The sequence below is a fragment of the Mytilus trossulus genome, chromosome 12 (assembly GCF_036588685.1).
Source record: "Mytilus trossulus isolate FHL-02 chromosome 12, PNRI_Mtr1.1.1.hap1, whole genome shotgun sequence".
NCBI lineage: Eukaryota > Metazoa > Mollusca > Bivalvia > Mytilida > Mytilidae > Mytilus > Mytilus trossulus.
This window is the reverse complement of record NC_086384.1, coordinates 34,678,416-34,699,160: the sequence shown is the minus strand read 5'-3', so window position 1 is coordinate 34,699,160 and position 20,745 is coordinate 34,678,416. Positions and strand designations below refer to the sequence as shown.

General features: G+C 31.9%; 1 protein-coding gene across 5 annotated transcripts; it reads left to right on the top strand.

Annotated features, from left to right (window-relative positions):
- Positions 1-5,713: 5,713 nt before the first annotated feature.
- On the top strand, positions 5,714-20,267 carry LOC134693878 (cholecystokinin receptor type A-like). Of its 5 annotated transcripts, none has more exons than XM_063554820.1 (2): positions 5,714-6,068; positions 18,294-20,266. In XM_063554820.1, exon 2 carries the CDS (start codon positions 18,315-18,317, stop codon positions 19,416-19,418), a length of 1,104 nt encoding a protein of 367 aa, XP_063410890.1. In that variant the 5' UTR covers positions 5,714-6,068; positions 18,294-18,314; the 3' UTR covers positions 19,419-20,266. The 5 variants fall into 5 exon arrangements, with proteins under 5 accessions (XP_063410890.1, XP_063410889.1, XP_063410893.1 ...); XM_063554819.1 differs by lacking the exon at positions 5,714-6,068 and adding an exon at positions 6,375-6,540 and having other exon boundaries at positions 18,294-20,263; XM_063554823.1 differs by lacking the exon at positions 5,714-6,068 and adding an exon at positions 9,219-9,451 and having other exon boundaries at positions 18,294-20,267.
- The last annotated feature ends 478 nt before the right edge of the window (positions 20,268-20,745 follow it).

Here is a 20,745-nt window from a genome sequence, read left to right as displayed (position 1 = left end):
TCTCTCTTTTCCTGTCATATAGATGATCTCCCTTTTCTGGCATATGGATGATCTCCCTTTCCTGTCATATGGATGATCTCCCTTTCCTGTCATATGGATGATCTCCCTTTCCTGTCATATGGATAATCTCCATATCCTTTCCGGTTAATTTTGTTTTTGTCTTTCCTACATGTGATGTTATGTCGATAGCGTCGAGGAGACGTCAATTGCAGCTTTCTTACAATATTGATTCATATGTAGAACCCGATAGAGGGATCCTTTATTTTGGATTGTTCTTAAAATTTGACACATTTATGTAATTTTCATTAAGGCTGTCATGAGACTTAAATGGCGTTTCGATTTGAAATTTGTCTATAGAGATATAAAAAAAACACTGCACTAAACGACATCTGTCAATCTTATTATTTATGCAACATGTCAATATGGATCATCAAGATCTGTCAAATAAGGATGCAACAATTTAATAAAAATAACAAGCTTGGAGACATAATTTTTCTTCTCCCTATAATGTAAAGATAAAATGGGAACAAAAACAAGAGAACGCATAAAATCAATACTTAATTCCAAGTGATAATAATAGTTCTCGCACAAGACAGAATAAAAAGGAATATTCTTGAACGTGAAATATAGGAAAAGTTAAAGATACAAATGTGTACAAAAGTGAAAAAAGAAATGCATGACCAATCTTGCACTACATATTAACAGTTAATTATGCTTGGAAATGTAAAGTACGCGTTGAAAGACGCCAAAGGTAGGCTAAAAATTGCAGTGTATGTACTGAATACACAACAACATATAGCGGTTAAACACAGAAAAGGTAATCATAAAATTCCGGTGTCTGTCCTTAATACAAGGCGACAAATTGCAGTATTACACAGGAAAGGTAGCTAAAAAACTCAATGTTATCAATACGAATAGACCTAAAGCGACTCCAGTTTACGTACTCAATATAATAAAATTGAGAAGGGAAATGGGGAATGTGTCAAAGAGACAACAATCCGACAATAGAGCAGACAACAGCCGAAGGCTACCAATATTCTTCAATGCAGCGAGAAACTCCCGCACCCGATGTCAACATTCCACTGGCCCCTAAAAAAATATGCGTATTAGTTCAGTGATAATGGGCGACATACTTAACTTCGAATTATACACAAGAAACTAACTTAGAGACTCCAGTGTATAAATGCATATCTCAATACAAGGCGACATGAAGCGGTATAAAACAGAAAAGGTTAGTGTAAAGACTCTAGTGAATGTATACATTACAAGGCGACATGAAGCGGTATAAAACAGAAAAGGTTAGCGTAAGACTCCAGTGTATGTACTCCATACAAGGCGACATGAAGCGGTATATAAAATAGAATAAATTAGCGTAAAGACTCCAGATTATGTTCTCCAAACATGGCAACTTGAAGCCGTATAACACAGAAAAGGTTAGCGTAAAGACGTCAGTGTATGTACTCAATACAAGGCGACATGAATCGGTATAACACAGAAAAGGTGAGCGTAAAGACTCCAGTGTATGTACTCAATACAAGGCGACATGAAGCGGTATAACACAGAAAAGGTCAGAGTAAAGACTCCAGTGTATGTATTCAATACAAGGCGGTGGCATGAAGCGGTATAACACAGAAAAAGTTAACGTAAAGACTCCAGTGTATGTATTCAATACAAGGCGGTGGCATGAAGCGGTATAACACAGAAAAAGTTAACGTAAAGACTCCAGTGTATGTATTCAATACAAGGCGGTGGCATGAAGCGGTATAACACAGAAAAAGTTAACGTAAAGACTCCAGTGTATGTATTCAATACAAGGCGGTGGCATGAAGCGGTATAACACAGAAAAAGTTAACGTAAAGACTCCAGTGTATGTATTCAATACAAGGCGGTGGCATGAAGCGGTATAACACAGAAAAAGTTAACGTAAAGACTCCAGTGTATATACTCAATACAAATCGACATGAAGTAGAATTACACTGGAGAGGTATGCTAAAGGGCATACGATACAGTTACAGGGGAGGTAATGACGTTTCTAACGTTAAATGTTATTTTCACGACGTCAAACTATGATATATCGGAAAAAGATGCATTTTTCGACTGTTTTTTTATCGTTCAAACTGATTTAATTTGGAAACGAGTGCATAGACCCCTTTTTTTGAAAACGACATTTTGTTTCATTTTGCAAGGAGATTATGTGATCCAAATTTTATAAAACTGTAAATAGTGCAATTGTTTTAATTTTAATAAATATAAAGGAAAAAATTACGTGTTTTTTCTCAATTCATGACCATTTGATTTATATGACTAAATTTTTAGGATCCGTATAAAATACAGAAATAACAAATTATCTAACAAAAAATAATTTGCGTTTATCTTTTAAAACAAAAAGTTATGAATTTCTTTCAATTGTCACGCCAGTGTATATACTCAATGTAAGTTTAAGGCGACAGAGAGCGATATTACACAGGAAATGTAAGCTTAAGGAATCCAGTGTATGTACTCATTACAAAGCGACAGAGAGCGATATTACAGAGAAAATGTAAGCTTAAAGAATCCAGTGTATGTCCTCCATGCAAATCGACATGAAGTAGTACATGTATTACACAGTAAATGTAAGCTTAACGAATCCTGTGTATGTACTTAAAACATATCGAGATGAATCGGTATTACACTAGAAAAAAAGTAAAATCACAAAAATACTGAACTCAAAGGAAAATCTAATCGGAAAGTCCATTATAACATGGCAAAATCAAATGAAAAAAAAACCACATAAAAAACGAATGGGCAAGAACTATCGTGGATACTCTAGATCTGGTCTATGTACTCAATATAAGGCTATATGAAGTAAAATTATACAAGTAAGGTTAGCTGAAAGACTCCGATGTATGTACCCTGGTATGTAAGGCGGTATCATACATGAAAGGTCAGCTTTAAGACTCCGGTGTATGTACTCAATACTAGGCGATATGAAGAGGTAGTATACAGGAAAGGTTACTAGCTTAAAGACACTGGTGTATGTAATGAATGCAAGGCGACATGTATTACAAAGACAAAAGCGAGAAATCTCTTGAATAGGTATTAAAAGCGACTCCAAACAATTTTGGGGTATTATTTCCCCTTGCTGGGGGAAGGGAGTACAATATGGTTGACACAAAGTATTTTTTAAAGTTAAATAATGCAAAGACGTCGGGTTATTTTCATTTACGAGGCCTTTGATGTCTAATATATGTCGTGTGTATTTGTTTGTCAAACTTGATGTTGATCCTTGAAAGGTTGTATTACTAGGATTCTTTGTTTTGATCTAAGGGAAATAACTCTCATGAAACGAACTATCAATTCGTGGAAATTGCGACTGTTAATCGTAGAATTACAATACAGCGTTGCGCTGTTATGTGCGCATTATACAGGGTACCATAAAAATTGGGATGTTATTTTATCTTTGATTTTCACTTGTGTGAAAATTATATTATTCAAATAACTAATATTGATATCATAATTTTTTTTTTTCATTTCAGTGGGTAGAAATATTAGATGGTGAGTAATTTATGCCTTAATGCTATTTAATTTGTCGACTATTCCAACATTATAGGAGATATATAGATTCAACTTGATGTTGTTGAAATTCCATTTGGAAGTTGAAAAAAAACACCACACACATCAAAGATACATTTGTCAATATACTATACTTAACATTAAGATTTATATGATTCAAATGCAGATGTATTCTCAATGCAGATATTTTCTTAATGCAGAAATAGAAAGTAGAAACTCTAATCCCGGATGAGACTTTTTACGAATTTAAAAACTGAATAAGAATGTGTTCGTGAATAAATATTAAAAGGCCTTTGATGTTTTGTTTCTTTATAAATTGTATCCATTTCCTAATTGTTTTAAGTGAACCAGGTGCAGAAATAATTGAATATCAATTAAACCTTAGGTCCGAGAACACAGTAGGTTCGTAGTGCATTTCTTTTAGACCATAAATGAAAATTTAAATATCCAACCTGCGCTTTCTTAATAATATTGTTAGAAAGCGTTGTACTACTTTTTGGAACAAATTATATCAAAATTATAGAAAACTTCATTAGCTCTACTCAAAATATGAAAAATTTGATGTTAAGGGGGTTTTGAAATTATTTGACAACGTCCGAAATGTTACTTTTGAACCTTTTTCAGCTGGACCACTACTTCACTTTAAAATTCTTGATCATTTTTTTTTATAGCATAATTTCATCTCCTGCTATCTATTTCAGGCATAAAACATGCATGATAAATAAATTTGGACTTGGTATAAAGAAAAAAATTGGCAAGTAACGAATATGGCGATGTTCATAAATGTTTTATTGTAAATTACTTCATTTTGCTTAGATAACTTTATATTTTATAAAAACAGTATACCGTTGGATATAAGCAAAATATGGTGCTCACAAGAATGTGTCTCGCTCGTTAGGGCGAGGGCCAATATGGAAATGGCCATAAACAAAGTAAAATCACAAAAATACTGAACCCCGAGAAAATTCATAAATCTAATGGCAAAATCAAATGATTAAACACATCAAACGAATGGACAACTGTCATACTGATATTCCTGACTTAGAACTAGCATTTCATGTAGAAAATGATGGATTGAACCTGGCTTTAGAGCGCTAAACCTCTCACTTGTATGACAGTCGCATCAAATTTCGTTATATTTTTAACGATTTTTGACCCAAACAGACATAATGGGTACAATAGTCAAAATATGGGTACAGCAGTCATAACTGTGTCACAATCTCAAAACAGACAAGGCACAAAAAGCATCATCAAAACCACATGCATTGCTTCGCGTGTTTGACCTCCGTAAATGTAAACGTCACAAAATTTTGTCGTTCAAAGTATTTTCAAATAAATTGTAATTTCACATTGGGAATGGGTTAAAAAATCAAAAGTAATGTTAGAACTAATTTCAGAAACAGACCGAGATCTAAAATTATCAAAAAGTTCTATAGACTTTTGAAGAATCCACACATATGGTTAATACCACTACGCGAGTAAACTAATTTTGTCGTTAGTCGTAATTATTTATAAATATTTACTTGAAGAAAATTGATTTAACTGCGCTTGATAAATACAATAACATTTTCATTTCAACGAATCTCGTTATATGTGTAACAAACCCGAAATTGACATATTTGAAACGTTAACATCGCAATTAAGACAGGTTGATATGTGATCGAATTTTAAATAGTGACAATAAACATGATACGAGACGGAATAACTGACAAGCAGACAAAGTTAACGTACAGACGGAAAGTATCGTGAGCAAATGCAAAATTTTATTATTTTGTTATTTAGAGAATTAACATATGTGATATGTGAATATGCTAAAATTAAATGTTAAAGCCAAAATATAGGGCGGGAAAAAAAAATCATGAAGTCACTCAAAATTTATCATTTCAATTATTTTTGTTTTAAGATTTGCTTTCTGATTGTTTCAAACAGTCTCTTCGATATCAATTTGTCCTCTCTTTGACACAATATCAACATTTTGACTTTCTAAGACAAACCCGAATGGAACACAATAGAATATAAGAATATCAACAAAGCAATGGCATAAATCCAACAAAAAATATATTTGTTTAGTGAGAGCAAAACCGCAACAGAGGACTGGCCGATGCTAGAATTTCAGTCAGAATAACATTTTAGTTGGTAAACTAGAAGACATCCATTTTATGAATCACATGTCCCAAATTTCATGATCCAACATGTTTACAATAGTTAAAACAGGGCGAGGGCGTTATATTGTTTAAGAAGGTCAATTAACTGCTGAAATTTGTCTGGTTTTGTAATCACACGGTCATTTAACTATCTTTCCGAGTGAAAAACTACAACAAAATGTCAAGTTGTCTTCATGTTATGTAGATCATCTAATGTACTTTCGACAAAAGATTATTGTAAGAATATTTATCCGCTAGTGATCACGAGTACATATATACGATGGATGAGGATATACCAGAATGTATAAGAATTTGTGTTTATTTTGGAAGACAAATTATTGCTTAATCTTAATCGTAAAGCATTTTTTATTGGTAAGTAAAAACAATAAGTTTGAATTATTACATTGTCACCGTATGGAAAACGTTTAAAGTTATTGGAAAACATTTATAAATGATTGACTAATTATGTGAAATAACTATATATATGTAAAGATATGTCAAAAAAAGATATTTATCGATTGAAAAACTTTTACATATCAATGTCATTTGTCACAATTTAAGGCTAATCCTTTAAGAAAATAAAATCCATGTTTCGTACTTTTGACATAAATTTTTAATACTCGTTGAATGGATAGATGTATTTTTACTTAATCAAATCTATTGTTATGTTTATGCTCCCGAATGGACTTGTTACAATAAACAACAATGGGTCAATATTGGGGCCGTCATTATTACACGTTATTATGGTTGTTTATGATTAATACTCGTTTGATGACTTGCAACGTATTTGTCAGATCGGACACATGTCGCCATAAAACGATTGCTTTGTACATGTTGGTAAAAAGTAAGTTTATTTCTTATCATTACTTACATTTGTTTATTTTTATATTGATTATGAAACAATGTTAAATGACGTACCCTTTTTTTAAACTTTTTAACCTATCTGTTTTTCCTGTTTACACAACATAATGCAAATTCATTCGACTGCCATAGAAGTGACTGGTTTCGTTAGCTATTACACCAGTTTTAATTCAACAATTTCTACATAAAAGCCTGAATCAAGTCCCAAATATGTCTGACAGTTATTTTCCATTCGTTTGATATATTCCGAGCATTTGATTTTGCCATTTGATAACTACGGGGACTTTGTGTTTTGAATTTTCGTTGAAGTTTGGTATTTTGTAATATTTTTATTTTTACTTGAGCGGGTCTGCTGTTTCAAATATTTTGTAAATTGCTGGTGAAATTACATTTGTACCTTTGCATTTTGAATTTTACTCTGAGCCTCATATTCTTTTCAAAACATATACATGTGTTTTCATTGAATCATTTCGATCTATTTAGTAGTTTTAATTTCATAAATTATATATGATAAGGAATCTCACAATTCATCTTAAAGTTGTTTTGCAAATAAATAATCAAAGTTTAATTGTCAATAATGTCTCGGTTTAAAAAAAGATGTTAGTACTATCGATCTATAGCTGACTACTAGTGCAAGACAGTTTACACTATAAAAGTCCATTCAGATTTTATACATGTTTACATCAACTCTTAAATCATCCTTAGATGTAACCGTTTTATATAACCGGAACTTCTAAAGGTGCAAAACAATTAAACAAACATTACATCAATCCAATCTACGTTATTAGTGTGTACTATTAAGGGAATATTTGCATCGGTATAAATGACTTGATTAAAAATTAAAAAAGATTTTAAGAACATTTTAAACACATGTAGATCTAACCATTTGTTAGCTTCAATACTGCGCCCAAATACGTGGGTCCCTAATTATCGACATTAAAATGCTTTTTGTACTGATGGGAACAAATCTCATTGTACGTTTGTTTATTTTCCTCTCACCTTTGAACGTCATCATAGAGGAGTTTCGCAGTACGGTAGTCCGTGAAAACACATTTTTGACACTTTGAAAGCATTTTAAGCCTAGCTACACGGCGTGTGATTAGTTCACAGTTGAAGGCCATACGATGACCTGTAGTTAAATTATCACCTCTTTTTTTTTTCTTTTTTTTTTATCAAAATGGATAGATGAAATTATTCTATATCTATATATTTTTAAATGGTTTCAAACACAAAATATTAACACAGAAGCCTATTGATAACACGATTTCACTTTAAATATGCCTCTGTTTGGTTTTTTTATTATCGAATTATAATATTTTTAAAAATATATATAGCTTACTCAATAGAAAAAAGAAGATCAGAAGTCTATAAGTCTATTACTAGGGGAATGGTCCATGTGATGAAATATTCTAATCCCATGGATTAAGCAAACCGAATCAATTAAACAAAAATTAGCAAAAGAGGTAGTTCGACAAAAATAGTTGAATAAAAAAAAAATTAAAGGAATAGATTAAAAATAATGCGAAATAAAATATTTTATCAGTTAAATAAATCTCTAAAGAAAAAGAACATGCAAAATTGAAAAGTTGGCATCGTAATCTCCAACAAACAGCCAAGTTGACATTAACCGAAACCTTTAGCTGCATCTTTTGACATAACAATATATACAATATGTATCAATTTTGAAGCATTGATTATATCATTCACGTTTATAGTGCAGACCGAGCGATATAAAATGACGACAGAATCGGAAAAATGTTTATCATTTTTTAAAGAAGATGATATATACATATCACTCAGAAAAGTACAACTAATTATAGATCATACATGTATTACCGCACGCCGAAGATATGTATAATGCAGTGTTAACTCAGTGCATACCGTCTTATTCATATGATTTAACTTGTAAGGAGGGTAGAATCTATCGTTAAATTAATTCTGACTCTCTGTACCATCACTCTTCTCGTCTAAAAAAAAGCTTGATAGTTAAAAAGAGCGATGGAAAATCCCGTTTGTAAATAATGGAGGGTCCGGAATTTCTTGATTCCTGTAATCTTTTCATTTTTAGGTTATTTTTGCTTCTTATATATATATGGTTTGCTTGGTATTCTCTATACATTGTCTATACTTTATATGTAAGCAGCTGCACCCCATTATTTTCCACCTCTCCTCTCATGTTTTCTGTAGTATGGGACCAGTAGTCTCTCTGATGTAAATTCCATACAACCATCATAATCAGCATGTATCGAAAACTGTTGTTAGAGCCCGTTTACCAGACTTCAAAGTTAAAGTTGTGTCTCCCGTTTAAGAAGTTTAGGATGAACATTTATCATGTATGACTGTTCCCTATTGAGAATCGAGATATCACAATCCCTCTCTTATATATACGTAACGACACATTGATCACACAGGAAAATCATCAACAAGAATATTTCTTTCGATTCCCTTCAATGACCATACAAAAAATAAATAGAAATAAAAATTAAAAGTTGAACTAAGTAACTATCATTAAAAACCAGCAAAGTGATTTATTTTATGCTTATACAAATTGAAACTATCGTCAACATTTTCGTTACATTCCATTGCATTTTATTGACAAATAAAACTTCAATAGGTAAGGAAATATAAATATAGACTGGATCGCAATTACACAAGAGAAATCATGATAGAAATTCAATTTTATTAATGAAGTTTGTTTCTAATTAAGTGTAATTACAGCACTGTTTCAGCAGTGCCATCGCAGATAATATCGAGATAGTGGTTGATTTTTTATACAATGTTTCATCAACGCTCGCCACTTGAGAACTTACGGATAGTATTTTAATATTAAAAAAAACAGCTATTAAGTGATTTAAGAAATCATTAGAGGATGTAAAAAATAATCTGACATGGAGGTTTGTATAGTTACTGATATTTTGCTTTAAACCTTAAAATGTTAATAGACATTTATGCTAAAGCTTAAATATGATTGCCGTTGTGTTACATACATTTAGTCTTAGATGCATGATGTTTTATTAGTTGTTAGTGGCTTTGAACTAGCTGTCAGATAACTGCGAGTACTCACAGATCTGTTCATTGTGTCTTTTTGTGTCGGGATGTATAAGTACCCGACCACGTCCACTTGTATTTTTGTCCATCTGATGAGTTAAACATTTTTCAACTGATTTCTATAGTTCGTTCTTATGTTGTACTGTTATACCACTGTCCCAGGTTAGGGGAGGATTGGAATCCCGCTAGCATGTTTAACCCCGCCACATTATTTATGTATGTGCCTGTTCCAAGTCAGGAGCCTGTAATTCAGTGATTGTCGTTTGTTTATGTGTTACATATTTGTTTTTTGTTCATTTTTTTACATAAATAGGGCCGTTAGTTTTCTCGTTTGAATTGTTTTACATTGTCTTATTTGGGCCTTTTATAGCTGACTATGCGGTATGGGCTTTGCTCATTGTTGAAGGCCGTACGGTGATCCATAGTTGTTAATGTCTATGTCATTTTGGTCTTTAGTGGATAGTTGTCTCATTGGCAATCATACCACATCTTCCCTTTATATTTGAACGTCGAAACCGACTTGGACGTCATTTGGTTAATGGAATAGGCAAATGAGGTATGGGGTTTGCTAATTTTTTAATGGAGTACTGTTGCCTTAATTTAATTGCTTATATCCACTTTATATTAAAAATTGGTGGACAGTTGTCACATTGGCGACCATACCACATATCTTTATAATCATAAATACATATCATATTTAGGATGTTTAAAAATGAAATACCTATCAAAGGGGGCATATATATGTATGTATATCAAAAATGACTGATATACAGAACCATCTTAAGTAAAGGAATATAATCACTACTTAAATGGGCCTTCTTTCACTTTAGTGGTTCCGACCCTTATACAGCATTTCTAAACTATACAAAACCTAAAATCTTACCATAACCCATACCTAACCATATCAATAGCCCTGACCATAAAACATCCCCTAACCTAACCATTATAATGAATGAACCCTTCCTCTAAAGTATAGGGACCCTTAAATTAAAAGAAGGCCCTTAAAGGTCTATGTATATACGAGTGCGAGCATGAGAATAGACTAAATCTAAAAAATGCATCAGGATAAATAATACATTAAGTTGTCTAGTGATCCAAAAACGTTTATAATTATACTGGCGGTTCTTTAATACATGCACATAGTGAGGTGATGATAATCATCTCGTAAGCATATTTAATGTCAAATTAGTATCAGGAAACTAAGATATACAACTTCATTATTATCAATAAAGAACAATTAGTTTGTTTATAATACATACTTGGTAAATGGTCATCTGGCACCTTGCTTTGTCTGATAACGGAGTTGTAACATTTATTTATCAGTACATGCAACACATATATGAATCACTAAAGTATGACCCGAGTGTGCCCCCTCTTAGACAGTCAGTGGGCCCCATTTATGAAAATATCTTGATCCGCCGTTGACAATATCCCTGTCCTTCACTTTGGACGTCTCTTCCTATCGGGCTGACCGTCAACTGTTATTTTTGTTTGATGCATTTGCATTTTTTCAGTGGTTTCCTGATTGAAACTTATTACTCACTGTGTATTGCAGAAGTTAAATACGGTATAAATATATTTTTTTAAATTTTCTATTCATCCGTTTATGTCACGTTTGTAGATATAGGAAGATGTGGTGTGATTGCCAATGAGACAACTCTCCATCCAAATAACAATTAAAAAAGTAAAACATTATAGGTCAATGTACATGTACCGGGCCTTCAACACGGAGCCTTGGCTCACAACGAACAACAAGCTATAAAGGGCCCCAAAATTACTAGTGTAAAACCATTCAAACGGGAAAACCAACGGTCTAATGTAAATACAAATAGCCATCCCTTTTTCAAATTTATGTTTTTGACATATGAACAAACAAACAAACAAACATGTTTGGAAGCAAAATTTAAGGAAAGAATTAAGAAAAAGAGGGAGAACACAAGTAGTGTACACAGTAATTCTATGAATATTTATGTCTTGTAAAGTTTGTTTGAATTTAATATCTATCATTTATCTAATAAAACGGGTTAAAATTATTTCGCTAAAATGGGCTTAGACAATTTTAATTTTCTCTTAAATGGATGCATAATTTTGTTGATATGATATTTTATGGATTTTCTTTTATCGTATTGAATATGGGCGCAGTACATCTGAGCTAAAAAGTGTTAAAACATATTTCGCTAAAATGGGTTAAAATTCTGGCGCGCAAATGGGTTCTACTTTGGCGCTCAAATGGGTTCTACTTTGGCGCTCAAACGTCCTACGTGTATTTTTTTTTTACCTCAAATGTCCTCCGTCGCTTTAAATTAAGAAACAGGAAAATGAGAAAAACCAAACACTTTGAATAGATTCAACCAGATTTGTATCTGTACATTGAAGGGATATCACTTAGTGTAATATTTAATAATGCGTCAAAGTGGGTTTATATTAGATTTTAACATTTGTTAAAAGGCTTGTTAAAAGTAACCACTTTTTAGTGAGTTTAAATTTAATATGGACCTTGTTTTAACAGATCTAAATATATGTTAAAATGAAGCACAACGGAAATCTTTCTGGTACGACATCTTAAGTTATATTTAGCCAATATAGGGAATATGGAGTTAACAAAGGAGGGAATGAAAAAAAGGTATGAAATGGTAAATACAGACTTTCGTTTAAAAAAAAGTAACATTTTACGCATCAAAAGACATTTTATGACTTTAATTTGACTTAATAAAAAAACACAAAGATGTTACATTACTCAATACTTTATATTTTCAAGGAATATATTTATTCAATGTTTATTAAATCAAAATATAAATATACAATGTTAACAAGCCTAAAATTGACCTGAATATGCATGAAATATTTGCCACTGGTCGTGGAAAACCCTAAAAACCGATTTCACTATATATGGAATTGGATACCCTACATTCATCGTGCTTTTCAATGAAATACATTTAGGTCGAGTTGTTGAAAGACCACCTTACTAAGTTATTTCAAAACCTTTCGTTCTATATGCATCGGCAATAATATATTGGGGTAAATAAGATACATCAATTCGGACTAACGCCCTCGACGTGTATCTAATACAAACATCATTTGATTTGGTACAGAAATTTATGATTTTTTTCAAGAAAAATTAATATAAATCAATCTAACATATAATGTTTTTACGACCTTGACTGGCTACAAAGTCCTTGCACAATCTATAACAAATTAACTTAACAACATATGTGTAGTTGTGGGATAATTTAAGCTTCTTTAAACACGATTAATATCATGACAATAATATGTAAAAAAATGTATAATCTACTCAGAACTGGTTCAGGTCAATGTCTGATATTGTGGGTTTTTTAAACTAATTATTTTTCAGCAGAATATGCTGGAACAGTTCGTTATATAGTTTAAACAGCACATCCCTTATTACACCATACAAGTGAGGGCAAATGAACAAAATTCAAAAATTATCAAAACCTGTTCAACGTGTTAAAAGCATCTTTTTCCGCAGGTTGTGTTATTAAACCCAATTACTGAGGGCTGCAAACATAATCATATATTTAAAGTGCTTTTAACTGTCATATAACTTCGAATCTTATGTTTTGTCACGTAACGAATTTCAATGCATTCCTGTTGCCCAATTACAATACTCGCGTATTTGATTTTTATCGCCTCCTAAAATATCTGTAATATTAGCCACTTGACGTTGCGAAATAATTTCCAGTGGTTTCATATACACCGTCATGGGACAAAAGTGAGTTCTCACTCAAAAAATGTCCTATCATTTCAACTAAAATCGATATTTTTTCAAAAACATATTTTCAAGCAACTGTTTAAGCGATTTTTATGAAATAGATACCAAAAGATGTAAAAATGTCTGAAGTTTTAATGTTTATTAAGTCAAAATTTTTTTGAGTTTCGTTTTCATCCTTTGATGAGTTAAGGAAGCTGGCTTGTCATGTTTTGGATTTTTTGTCAGATTTTCGGAATTCTCTGGTTTTATCCATTTAAATGCCTTGAAAAAAGGATTGCTACGGATGATTCCGACAATAAATGTAGGCATGTTATACACCATTGTAAAGATAAATCAATTTAGATTTACGACAAAACAGGCTTTAGTGGGATTAACAGCATATAAAGCGGCAAATAACGGAACTTCGTCACCACCCAACATTTTTCTAAATTGCAAGTTAAGTACCTTGTGTTATAATAAGGTATATAGGGAAAAAAAATTCTGAGATAAGTGCCTGTGGTGTTCATCTCGTCAAAAAATTAAAAGGAGCATGAATAATATTATAACCAAGTAAACAATAAAACTTCAGACATTTCTACATCTTTTGGTATTTATATTATGAAAATCGTTCATACAGTTACTTCGTAATAATCTTTTGAAAAATATCGAATTTAGTTGAAATGATAGGACTTTTTTTGACTGGGAACTCACTTTTGTTCAATTTCAAATTGGTAAGGACCGATTTTGGCCTCACATTCAGGTTCATCTGACGTAAGATTTTAACCACTTTTTGAACACTTAAGTGTCTATTTCATTTGAATCAATTAGTTTATGTGAAAGATTTTAACTGATTCTGTCATTTTAAAAACGACCCGATTCAAGTTCAAATATGAAAAATCTACCAAATATGCCGACAAATGTCACTTTTCAGATGGTTTTCGTCAAAAATGAAAGTGGCCGCATCCGTGTTCATCCTCGATCTATATATATGTTATGTTTTACAATAAACTACAACCTACATTTTAATATTAAGGATGAACACGAATGCGGCCACTTTCGTTTCACACGAAAACCGTCTAAAATTTAACTAAAATGCTAGAATTGTGAAGATTTCAGTAATTAGCATGACTTAATGGTGCTAGTACCTGATATATGTGCATTGTTATGTCAAAAACAGCCCATATTTATGTAGCAGAAGAATTCTACTGTACAATAAATAACTAAAAGTTTACATTTTAAAAATTTTGTAAAACTGCTATATTTTGGGGCCTAAAAGGGGTCTTACTGGACCTACTCCTTTGAATAATTATGAAATTTAATTGTATATCTATGTTAACGTTTATTCTCAATAAGAATTGAGCTTTATGAATGCGTGGACATGGATTGGGGGGGGGGGGGGGGGGGGTGCGATTAAATCAAAAACTAGTTTGTTTCACGCTACATGTTCATGTGCGAAGTCTACAATCAGACACATTATAAAGGATGGTCTAATGGATTGCTTTTGTTATAAGTACGGTAAAGTTTTGACCGTCTCTTTTGAAATTTTAACAACTTTTTTTTGTCACTCGGGCGATTTAAAACTTGTCATTTTTGCAGATAACTACCTTTTGTTTAAAACTATATATACATAGAAGTATGCACTCTTGTTGTCTTTTAGTTATTTGAGTCATTGGTTTTTGTGACCTAATGTGGAACGTGTACACTACATCTTTTGTTATTCATATTCCTGGGTAAGTCAGTAGAATTTATCATGCATCACTATCTGATTCTAATGATTAATTTGTCAATAAATGAAAACTGTAAAAGGAAGACGAACACTAACATATCTTACTTATCTTTCTAAAGGATCGACTGATGGGTTTGTTATAAAAACTTTCTTCTCGTTCACTGATTGTTGGAGATCTAAAGACTGTAATTTTCAAATCTGATAAGTCTTTATCGCAGAAAACTTCAATTAGAAACGCAATATTTCTATTTATTTCTACTATTAATGGAAGTTTTATATAGAGTTTTCAAATTTAGTTTTAATAAAGGTTTTTATAATTATATAGTTGAACGACTTTGATGAAGGTCGATAACAAATCCCAGTAAAGTGCGTGCATTTTTAAAACGGCGACATCTCGTGTACAAGTAATGTACGAGATATAGGTCGGGTACATTTGTTAATTCCTCTAATATGTATTGCATGTCAAATGTTTAAAAATATTCAATACATCATACTTTTCAGTGCAGTCTTTCCATTTATTTGATATAATTGTTCAAATACGTTATTCACAATAAAAGCACAATGGTTGAAATGTGAAAACTTGCTTTACTTGTTTATGTTAAAAGTACATTGCAAGCTATGATGTACACAGAACTGTTTGACACAAAATATAATTTAGGTGATAAATTGATGTGCAAACTCGAAACAAAATGTAAAATATTTCTTTCTATTTTCATAGTCATGAAGAAGTTATTCTTAAACTTTTTCCTAATTCTTTGTTGCTTTCATCATCACCATCAACGTGTACATGTATGTGTAAATATATACAGTTTAGTCTTACGTGCATGATTTATAGTTGTTACTAGCTTTGAACTAGCTGTCAGTAACTGCGAGAACTCTCAGATCTGTAATAAGTGTCTTTTTGTTGTTCTGATGTACACATACCCTGTCGCGTCCACTCTGTGTTTTTGTTACATGTATTTCTATCGGTATCCATCTTCTCAGTATAGCCTTTTTCCAATGTTTTTTTTATTTCATTTATACATGTATGTAACACTATAACTCCACGGTTCCCGGTTAGGGTTTGGTTGTGATATCGCTAACATGTCTAACCCGTCACATTATGTATGTATGTGGTTGTCCGAAGTTAGGAACCTGTACTTTAGTGGTTGTCGATTGTTGCTGTACAACATATTTGTTTTTCGTTCATTTGTCGTACATGATGATTAATCAGGCTGTTAAATTTCTCGTTTGAATTGTTTTACATTTGTGATTTTGGTCATTATTGAAGGCCGTACTGTGACCTATACATGGTCTGTGACATTGCTGTTTTGTGGAGTGATGTATCTTTGTCAATCATACCAAATTTTCTTTTTTATAGTCCCAGGATAATTGCAGATTCAACTCCGCTGGTTTATTTTTTGGCAGAGTGTCATGCTCTCTGCAGTTTTAATACACCTTGCAATAAGTCTTTGATGGTTTGTATGTGGCTCATTACAAAACAGAAACATGTTCTCTTTTCAGTATAATTTTCCGGACAATTCACCATAATTTTGTTGATATATTTTATGGAGTATTTTTTATCGTATTGAATATGGGCGCAGGACATTTGAGCTAAAAAGTGTTAAAAAATATTTCGCTAAGATGGGCTTTGACAATTTTAATTTTCGCTAAAATGGGTTAAAATTCTGACGCTCAAACGGGTTCTACTTTGGCGCTCAAACGTCCTATGTTTTCGCTCAAATGTCCTATCAATACGCTCAAATGTCCTCCGCCGATTGAATATACATAAACAATTTGCAATGCCATTAAGCAACTAACAATCAAGCAATTACTATGTATTGTTAATTGAGATATAGCAACCAAAACAGATTAACTAAACTAGACCGTATATCGAACGAAATCAGATGTAATGGACTTCTGATGCTATTCAAGTTAAACGTTGCAAGACAATTTAAAGAATTTTAATTGGTATAATTGCAGACAAGATTTCTTATGGTTGTAATAAAATGATAAGATGACGAAATAATCTAATTTAATATGAAAGTTGTTTGCTGATGACGCATTGCATCAAAGAAATTAATGCTAAATACTACTTTTACAAAGAATAATCTACTGTAGCGTTACAAAGCACTTTTTATATACGAAATACGAAATATTTATACAGATAATACAATTCTGCTCTATTTAGTTCAGTCGTTCTGGAATTATTGAAAAAAATAGTTTCTTTTCAATATTAGAATAATAATGTGTAGCATTGATTACGTTTTTTTGTTTGTTAAACAAATTCGTGAGTGAGATAGAGAAGAGAGCAAAAGAGCAAGGAAGATATGTGTTATATGAATATGACTGAATTGTATTTATCATTAACTACAAATTGCATAGTTACAGAATATATATATGTATAAACAATTACATTAAAGATAAAAGCACATGTGAACAATACAAACATCAAAAGAGGGAAAGAGATACTGTGTCCAGCTAGAAACAATGTTGTTCTGAAACAATATCCAAGTACAACATATGCTTCTTTACTTGTAATTTAGTACGTCACATATCGCCAGAGAAAAAATAATTTAAAAACATTGTCAACTAAGTTCATTTTTTATATAGAAATTAGGCCGTTAGTTTTCTCGTTTGAGTCATTTCGGGGCATTTTATAGCTGACTATACCGTATTGGTTTTGCTCATCGTTGAAGGCCGTACGGTGACCTATTATAATAGTTGTTAATTTTTGTGTCAGTTTGGTATCTTTGGAGAGTTGTCACATTTGCAATCATACCACATCTTTTTTTATATTCAGTGAGACAATGATTGAATGACCCAAAACATATAGCAAATATCGTTAATGAATCATTGTTGTATTTCGAGTAATTGAAATAAACATGATCCGGGACATGATCCTTACGTAATATAATTAACGAAGGCATTTTACACATTGTTTATCATCAAATGTATGTAAACAGAAACAAAAATACATTAAGTATCATTTGTTCCTGCCTCTTATTACACATTCCTGTGTATTGAAGTGCAATGGAAACATTACATGACACAAAGCGTAAATACATAAGTCAGACAATACAAATCTTACCCTTTTATACATGTTATACATAATAAAGAGCAAGCAGTACAAAGCTAATGTGTTGTGTAAAGAAACAAAAAAATGTGTTTGTAATACACTTCAAATTCTAAAATCACGAATATATGTAGAGCATGCATTCTAAAGTATGTCAGTTATCAGCTGATTAAGTAAATATTTGATTTTTTTTTTCAGGTTAAATAGATGTAAAAAGTGATGAATTTCACGGAAACAGAGGAAGACATTATTTCTCGTATGACAGATGAAGCTATTCTACAGAGAATTCCTTGCATTATTTACATTGGGATCTTAAGTTTTATTGGAATTATTGGGAACATTCACGTGCTAATATTGTTCTCACGTGCAGACAGGAAAGCGTCAACGTATACTGTGTTTGTTATAGCTTTGTCAATCGTGGATTTGGTTGCATGTGTAGTGCACATGCCAATGGAAATATTAGATTTGACAAAACCGTATACATTTTATAACGAAGTTGGTTGTCGGTTGTTCAGGTTTAATAATGCGTTTCTTTTGATGTCTTCGATTTTTATACTTGTTTGTATTGCATTAGAAAGGTACCGAAGAGTTTGCAACCCTATGAAAAATCAAATGACCGTACTGACATCAAAAAGGCTTTGTGGTTTATGCATGTGCTTGTCTCTTGTTATAACACTTCCCATGTATTTTCTCAATGGACATCATGTTGTCAGTTTAGAAGGAAATGGCGCCAACGCCACTGGATATATGTGTTTCATTAACGATGACTTTCATGGAACCTTGTTTTTATATTCATACTTAGGATTTATGATCATCGTTTTCATTATATGTTCGACAATTCTAATTTGTGCATATTTTTCTATTTCAAAAGTTGTATTTAGTCGTCACGCAAATATCAGAGACAGTCGGAAGTTGTCCGAAGACATGCGTCAAAATATTTCTACCATAGGGAGGTTAGACTCTGTTCAGTCAAACATTTCAAACCTTTCAAACTGTAGTAAACATGTCGAGTTGTACCGAAATTTATCAGCAGGAACAATGAAAACTTTGAGATTATCAACTTTACGAACAACTAGGTCGCTTATAGTTATAACAGGAATATTTATAATAGTTTTTGCTCCATATTTAGTGCTGAGCTGTGTCATAAGTTTGGATATAGAGTTCAAATCAGGATTAAGTAACTTTGAATTAACTTTGTATCAGATTGGAATACGACTGCTTCTTATTAATAATGTTTCAAATCCATTTGTATATGGGTTCACAGATGATCGATTTAAAAATGGAATCCAGTCCTTTTATTGTCGTCGAAAACAAAACAAATGAAAATTAAAAATTGTTGTTATTATTAGAAATTCTTATATATAAAACTAGCATGCTACCGAAAGCAAGCTGAACACAGTTTCAACAACGCACACTAAAAGAAAATTGGTTAAAACAGAAAGTATATATTAAAAAATGTACTATTTGTGCTACATGTATTGAGATCCCTTACAAAAAATATGATGGAATGTAAAGTTGAAAACTATCGGGTCCAAGTATAGAACGATCACAACCAAAAAGAAAAATAACTTAATGGTAAACATATTGGGTGACAAAGAGACACTATTGTGTATACACCTAGGAAAGCAGTTCACCCGAAAAAAATCAAAGAATCATTCTCAAATAAGTAAAACCATTTAAAAAATACAAGAAACTCTCAACTTTATTTATCACTCAAATTCACAACATCACAGTTCCATATTTGTAATTTGAGGTTCTAGAAATATCATGGCTTATCATTTTTTATTAAACATTTACTTTTTTATATTATTATTAGATTATAAATCCCAAAGATGATTCAAGTCTGCAATTTTCGAGCAATTAACTGTTCTATAAAATTAAGAATTGAAATGGGGAACGTGTCAAAGAAACAACAACCCGAACATAGAACAGAAAACAGCTGAAGGTCACCTATAGGTCTTCAATGCAGCGAGAAATTCCTGCACCCGGAAGCGTCCTTCAGCTGTCCATTCATATACATTGTAGTAGACATACATGTATCATCCGTAAACAACACCTAATTCCTGTTAGAAGTACAGCCATATACCGGTATATAGTTTATTGTATCTCGAAGATAGATCCATTCAACTTTGTTATGGACGTTCTTTGGGGCAATTTTACAAAAAAATTGCAATACTTTTGACAGCAACATACAGCGCTGGAAAAGATTCTGATTTAACTTAAACGTGTACAATTGTTGAAAAATGTTTGAAGATATGATGTAAAATCATTAATATTCAAATTCGAGTAAGACATACAATTTTATATAGTGATTTCTCGGATGAAACAAAAACAAAAGAAACAAGAGAAAGTTGGCTCAAACACCTAGATATATAATGATATGCCATGAACTGTAAAAACGTTAAAAAAATTGCTCATAAAATCGTGTGGTTAAAGTCACATGATTAACAAAAGAGATCATGGCAATCACGTTATTGCCACTGGATGAGTATGTTTACCGAATTACTGTTTCGTTGCGGTTATTGGATGACTATAAAAACCGAGACAGTACAGACAAGAGTACACAAAACTGTTATGAAGTACACGACAATTTCTTATTTGTTTTAATAAATATTAAACATTAAAGACAAAACAATAGTGAAAAACAAAT

Excerpts from the sequence above, each read along its gene's own strand:
- LOC134693878 (XM_063554823.1), top strand. The coding sequence starts at position 18,315 with ATGAATTTCACGGAAACAGAGGAAGACATTATTTCTCGTATGACAGAT.